Source organism: Lolium perenne, chromosome 1 (assembly GCF_019359855.2).
Source record: "Lolium perenne isolate Kyuss_39 chromosome 1, Kyuss_2.0, whole genome shotgun sequence".
Classification (NCBI taxonomy): Eukaryota; Viridiplantae; Streptophyta; class Magnoliopsida; order Poales; family Poaceae; genus Lolium; species Lolium perenne.
The window spans coordinates 162,882,799-162,889,533 of NC_067244.2; the positions used below are offsets into that span (position 1 = coordinate 162,882,799).

Below are 6,735 nucleotides of genomic sequence, written 5' to 3' on the forward strand. Positions count from 1 at the left end.
CATGGATACCATTGATGCGGAAAGCATTGCCCTTAGCTACCGCCTAAGAGCCTACATAAGGGCCAGCTTCTGCGAGAAGGACCACGCCGCCGCCACTGCCCCCATGAGGAATTAGGTTTTGGAAATCGGTTTGTCTTCTTTGATTGCGATATATCCATCTATTATTGGGCAATTTGCTGTTGATTGTAACATGCATTGTAACTTTTATGTTGAAGCAAGCCTATATGACAAGGGTGGTGCTATGGTGCACTGGCGAACGACCACCTCTCGTCCTCCCCAGCTGTGTGATTCCATAAGAACACAAATCTAGACTGTCTGGCCATTGTAACATACATTTCACCCGTGGAACACTTCTTTTGTATGCTTGCAACATCCTAGTGGCATTTTTTCCCACGGCGCCTCAAAACCATTCAAAAATGTTGTGGCATTTCTTATAAATAAGTTGTAGAAGAAACTCTTAAAACACGGTCAAAAGATAGACCTATAAACAAGGTAATTTATTTATTACAATGGCCACTTGTGTTGTGAATACGAAGGTACATCTATATTAAAATAGCCCTTTCTCTCCGAGCCTGTGCAAGAAGCGTATGATGCTAGGTTTGGAGCTACATCTGGACAAAAGCCCAATACCAAATTAAGGAGTTCTTTTTACAGCATTACCATCATATATACACTCCCGCAAAAAAATCATACATGCAAATTAGTGGAACAATGAACATTTTGTTGTATACTAGCAGAGAATGGAACTGCATAAGCTGCCACTACGGGCACGACTGGTTGCCTGCGCCAGCCTGAACCAAGCCCATCAGATGCAAGTTTGGGGTGTTTGGCTTCCTGCACGACACCTCAGGCCAGGCCCCATGCTATGTGTTTCCTAAGTAACCTCTGAATTACCTAAGTAGTCTCCGAGATAAGACGCACTTGATACAGATCATCACCACCTTGTCCTGGATCACCAGAATAACGATAAGATGACGGGTGCTATAGGGTATAAGAAGCTTGGTAGTCTTATGATGTAAAAGAAAAGCTTGATATTCTTATGTAGATAAGAAAAAGAGTACAACTCACCAATTTCTGCCTTAATTCCAGGACCAAAAAAGGAGGTGAATTTTGCCTGTGTATGACAAATGTTTGCAAGGATTTAGTACTCAGATGATCTTGCATATCAAATTCTTTACTGGATCGGAGAACAAGAATTATATGCTATCAAGGAACAACGTGCATTCAGTTTTGGAGTAACTTTCTTCTAACAACTAATTACTTCTTAGTTTATTTTGGCTTTAGAAATCTAAAAGAAAAGGAGGGTGCTAACCTGTCTTTTCTCAAAATCAGACAGCTCCAATGATTTGGCTTCGAATTCAAGTACTAAACAGTATTTCCCATCATCGGTTACCTACAGGAAAAATATGATTGTGATTCTTTGAACCAAGAATTATGCCAGGGAACTGAGATGCCTTTTTGTTAAATGATGCGATGATTTTGTGGTATAAAGCATTTAGTGTGAATAAAGTGAAGATAATAGAACCATTCAACAAACATAAGTCATTGGCATATGGGAAGCTGAAAGAACGGCTAGACATTTTAGTCGTCCAGGGGGACGGAGGAAACACTTCTTTGTGAAACTTCTACATCCTGAATTCAGTAACAAGCATAACAATACTGTGTGACGAAAGCTATTTCCATCTGCAATTTCCATAACATATTTAGAACCGTTCCTGAATAAATCACACAAGATTTCAAACTAGTCCAACTTAGGCTACAGCCTTAGTTCTCAGGCTGGAGTCCCTGGTAGTGAAAACCATCTACTCTTTTGTCTTGCAATCTGTGCTGATGGGGACTAATGGCAAGGTGATATTTATGGGACCAGTGGTCAGAGAAAATATAATCTAATGGGATTTAATGTAATTTATGAAATACAATTTGTGAAACATATATGTGTGATTTGCAGTAAATATGATAATATATAGAACATTTACTCCACAGAACAAAATAAATAGATTGGAAATTTACTTCTTCTTGAATTTTTTGTAATATAGGTGCACTACGTCTTGGAATGCCACCACCCTGACAGTTAGATAAAAAGAAGATAAGGATAAAGTAACAGAATCTGTCCAACCCAAAGAGATTTGCTAAAGATGTACAGTAGCTGAAGTGAACTTGAGATTACAGATAAAATAAAAGGAAAACAATGTTCAGGTCATGACAAAGCACCAAAAGCATGAATTACCAAACCATATTGAAAGATCCGCTTTAGCGCTTCGTCAAGGTGCTGCTCATCACCATATCTATAACGTGTAACATCACTCCTGACCTAGAGGTAAGAGCAAGATTAACAAGTGATATTGTACATATTCTGTAATGATTGTCACAAGTACTGCAAATTAGGCAATAATCATACACAATTGGTGAACAAACGTTCTTCCAGAATTTTTAATCACATACCTACAGAAATATGTGCACAACCTTCTAAAGTTTCATCCGCAGAAACTGGTGATATTTATAATTAGCTAATTACCTAATTCTCCACACTTTTCTCTGATACCATGTTGCTTATATTTTGGGTAAACTACACTGATCGACAACCAACTGTTAGGCCATATTGGTTCTATTTTATGTTGAATTTTGTTTTGGACAATCTCTTGTTGTTTATTCTCATCATGCTTTGGCAGGTTTCTCAAGTAGGTGGAAAGGTGAGCCAGGGAGAACAATGTAACCTCAGTCTATCATATGGATGGTTGTGTACCTACTATGTAGACTTCCAGAGTGATTGCCATATATACTCTATGAAAAACATTTGTTATTTCCTAAAATAAAAAAATACTGTTGTTCATGCCTTCAAATGGAACTGCATTTGTCATTTACTTCAAATGAGAAGTACTTGTTGATTTTTGCTTAGTATTTGAATGGTTAAACTTAGTCGATGATTTGAACTACATCTCCACTTCCTATCAGATCGGCCTTTGGGATGGTTGGTAGAAGTATCTAACAGGAGTAGTCTAAAACTTAAGGTCTGTACGCTCATGCTCAGGAACAATGATCCATGTTATAAAGGTTGTTTACCCGTAATAGATCAAGACCATGTGCCCATATGTATTTGCACCCATGATGCATGAACAGTAGATTTTTTTTCTGTGTTTTGGCTGCCATAGAGATATCATATCTGAGCCTATGTTGGTTTGAATTGGATATGATATCTACAATTTTAAAACTGAAGATAGAAATAGGGAGGTTTTTTCTTAAAGGTCACGCTATTCATAGAAGAGGTGGAAGTAGCTAAGGCGTTTAAGAATAACATGCATAACAGCATAAGAAAAACCTCACAACAGATATATATATATAGCATCTTAGACACTGGATGTAATCAGAAGATGGGGTGTAACATAACAAAAAGTTTGTCTTGCTATAAGTAGTTTGAGGTTCTAAATTTGTCTTAGTAGAGAAGGATTACATGTATTTTCTTGACAATCACTCAAAGTTGTGTTTCTAATTAGCTTCACACACAATTTTTACTCCTAAAAAAGTGCCAATATCACATAAGTATTATTTACAATCTATATGGATTTTCGAAATTACCTGCTTGAGGATAGGGGTAGCACACTGTTCTCTTAGAGCGAAAGCATCAGCATAGGTTATGCAGGGCACTGGTTTCAGTTCAGCATACTGCATATATAATTCAAGAATCAACACATATTTACAGATATAAAACCATAATTTAGAGAAGACCAATAACTGACAGAAAGAAGAGAGTGCTTGCCTTTAAGGCCATGCCTATGATTGTGAGAGGAAACCCGTAGGTTAGCATCAGAGCAGACCACTCTGAACCGGGGAGAAGATTGAAATACGCCCCAAATCCATATCTGAGATGCAAATACACATGAGCCATCGATAGAAAAGCATTCTGGATCTCTCTGGTTTGCACAATAAGAGTCTGCAGCATCTGAACTTACGACAGGAGGGAGCCACCAACCCCTAGTCCAATCACGCCAAAAGAAACCTACATATGACGGGGAATTCAGTACATCAAAATCTCAAGGCAACCGCGTACCCGTTGCTGCTAGCTAGCTCTCAAGAACCAAGAAAGCGCCTGAGCCGCTTACCTTGGCGAGGGTGAATCCGTCGTCGTCGGGTACGATGGGCTTGTCGCTGGCTGCTCCGGACGACGACGACGAGGACGACGCAGGCGCGGCAGGCGGCGAAGAATCCGCAGCTCGGACCGGCGCAACCGTGCGCCTGGGCCGGCAAGGCACAACGGATGCATGGCTCACCCGGCGGCGGGAGGAGGGGGCCGCCTGGAACGCGGCAAGCGCCCGGACTGCGTGCGCCGCGCACTGCACAGACATGTCGTTCTTCACCTCTGCGCAGTACCACTAGCTTGTGGATTTTTTTTCTTGGGCGGCGAGTGGTTTCGTCGGGGGGATTTTTGGTGGAACAGGGAGCAAGAAGATGGTGGCTGGCTGGGGTTTTCGCGCGTGGAGGAAGGAGGGGAGAGGAGGGCAGCGGTTCACCCACCCGTCTGGGTGTGGTGGCCCAGCCTACGCGGACGAATGGAGGCCAGAAATCAGAATCGCACGGCTTCCGCTCACAGCATGATGACTGCAATGAGGAAAATAATCAATCTCGCCGCGGGATGGGCGCCGCCGCGCGAGGTCCGCTGCGCCGTGAGCCATCACCGTCTCCTGTCTATCCCCTTCGACATCGAGGATGTCTTCGTCTCGCCATCATCCGCCAAGCACTGCTGTGACGAATGAGGTGAAGGAGAAATGACTTTCTACCGTGCATGGTATATATGGTGCATAATTCATGTATTTTTCTGAAACACGATGAAATTTGTTGGTGAAATAATTTAATATGAATCTTGAATTACTAAATTAACAGGTGAAACATGCACGGTGTGTACCTTGCCAACTCTTGTTTGTAAATTATAAGAAGACTAGCACAAATGCCCGTACGTTGCAGCGGGAGACTCCCTGATTCTCACTCTCCAAATTACACCAATAGGTTATTGTGTTTATTAATTTTTTGTAACTACTAAAACTATACCGCAAAACTATCCAAATGCAAAATTCGTACAGAGGATTAAAATTCACATTTTTATAATAAATCTGAATATATTTTAATTTGTTCTAAGATTAGTTTTATTCTTTTGAAGAGCAGATTTTTCTCAAATGTAATCCTCACCAGGTAGTAGTGATGAACAATTTCCGTATTAAAATTCAGAACTCCCTCTATCTCAGAATAACATATATATGTAACTTCTATTAGAGATTCAAGGCTTTGTTAAAGATGCTGATGGGACCAAAAAAATTGCATCACTGCTGGGCAAGTGTAACGAGAGCATCTATTGCATCCTTAAGTGACAGTTCGGCTTTTTATGTGTCCAACACCGCAATTCATTAGCACCTATAGACTCTTGTCTGACTGTACTTTTCACCGCTAGAGGGAGCACGCGGTGCACGCATGCAGCGAGCGAGGAGCAAAAACCATTAAAAAATAGCCCACTTCACAGGTCCTCAACTAAGTTCGAATTCGACCGATCATCAAGTAGGTAGGTAATCTCAAGCTGCGAACCTAACGCCTGTGTTGAAACATTGATGTTCTCCGTAATGAGACTTCTGAAGGTGCGTGAGTGCTTGATGGAATCATGGACGAAACGACGTTCTGACCGTTACATCTCAAATCATTCATCTATTGTCGAGGTGGAGGTGTGCTACAAATCTTGATTAGTATCTGTTGATATCAGTAATCTGGACAGTAGTATCTTGGCCGTACATGTTGATTTCAGTAATCGGGCAAGTCCCTATTGGTTAGTAGGTTGGCCATTTGAATCAAGGCGTTTGCTCCGGTACAACCCCCTCCCCTAAACTCAAAGCAAACATAAATACAAGGACGGCTGAGATCGCTTGATACCCCTTCGTTTAATATTAAACGGGTATACGTAGCCATGTATAAAACCCGTATGATCCAACTAAATTGTATACCGCATACTTATGTATGTACGTGGATTATTGGTGGCGATTCGTCAGCGCGGTGGCGGTCGTGGCCGTTGGGCGGGAGGAGCAACAAGGTGGTGATGGGCAGCCACGAGGCACTGTGAGGCGAAGCTGGATGACAGGAGTCTCGGCAATGTTTCGTAGGTCCGTACCGGTATGGTTGGGGCGGCGTGCAGGCTAGACGGCGGCGTGACGGCGCGACGAACCGGCCGGACAGTCCGCCCCGGACAGTCCGGTGCAATTCGGCCGGACTGTCCATCGCGTTGGGAACGAGATTAACCAGACTGTTTTGCGGTGCTTGCGTTGGACTGTCTTGTGGCGCCGGACTGTCTTGTAGAGTTTACGCCGGACAGTCTTGCGTCGCCGGACTGTCTTGCGGTGCCCGCCGGACTGTCTTGCGACGACTGTATGCCTATACGTGGGAATACCGAGTTTTAGATCTGGGCTTGGATATGGGCCTAAATAATACCGGTTGGGTTTTGTTGAGTTTGGGGAGGGGGTTGTACTGGAGCAAGCCTCTTGAATCAATGTCTGAACCTGAGTATCCATCGCCGGCTCCAATCCCTCCTTGTTCTTGTTGCTTGGACGTACACGTTGATTTCAGTAATCGGGCACGTCCATGTTGGTTTCTGGTTTCAGCAGTAGGTTGGCCAATTCAATCATGTCTGAACTTGAGTACCCGTTGCCGGCTCTGGTACCTCTTTGTTCTCGTCTTGGCCATGGCAAGCCGGCCACGGCGTGGCCT

At 42.9% G+C, this 6,735-nt stretch overlaps 1 protein-coding gene across 2 annotated transcripts; it reads right to left on the minus strand.

Annotated features, from left to right (window-relative positions):
• Positions 1-517: 517 nt before the first annotated feature.
• On the minus strand, positions 518-4,473 carry LOC127310752 (uncharacterized). 2 transcript variants are annotated; one of them, XM_051341400.2, is made up of 9 exons: positions 4,098-4,467; positions 3,948-3,994; positions 3,755-3,857; positions 3,574-3,660; positions 2,228-2,311; positions 2,011-2,064; positions 1,313-1,393; positions 1,069-1,114; positions 518-947 (listed from the first exon to the last, which is right to left on the minus strand). In XM_051341400.2, the coding sequence occupies exons 1-9, from the start codon at positions 4,338-4,340 to the stop codon at positions 895-897; spliced, it is 798 nt and encodes a 265-aa protein (XP_051197360.1). In that variant the 5' UTR covers positions 4,341-4,467; the 3' UTR covers positions 518-894. The 2 variants fall into 2 exon arrangements, with proteins under 2 accessions (XP_051197360.1, XP_071675703.1); XM_071819602.1 differs by lacking the exons at positions 518-947; positions 1,069-1,114; positions 1,313-1,393 and adding an exon at positions 1,409-1,837 and having other exon boundaries at positions 4,098-4,473.
• Between the last annotated feature and the right edge of the window lie 2,262 nt (positions 4,474-6,735).

Excerpts from the sequence above, each read along its gene's own strand:
- LOC127310752 (XM_051341400.2), bottom strand. The coding sequence starts at position 4,340 with ATGTCTGTGCAGTGCGCGGCGCACGCAGTCCGGGCGCTTGCCGCGTTC. Across the intron at positions 3,858-3,947 it reads GTTGGTGGCTCCCTCCTGTC|ATATGGATTTGGGGCGTATT; the intron begins GTAAGTTCAGAT and ends TTTGCATCTCAG. Across the intron at positions 948-1,068 it reads TGGAATTAAGGCAGAAATTG|GACAAGGTGGTGATGATCTG; the intron begins GTGAGTTGTACT and ends CTGGTGATCCAG.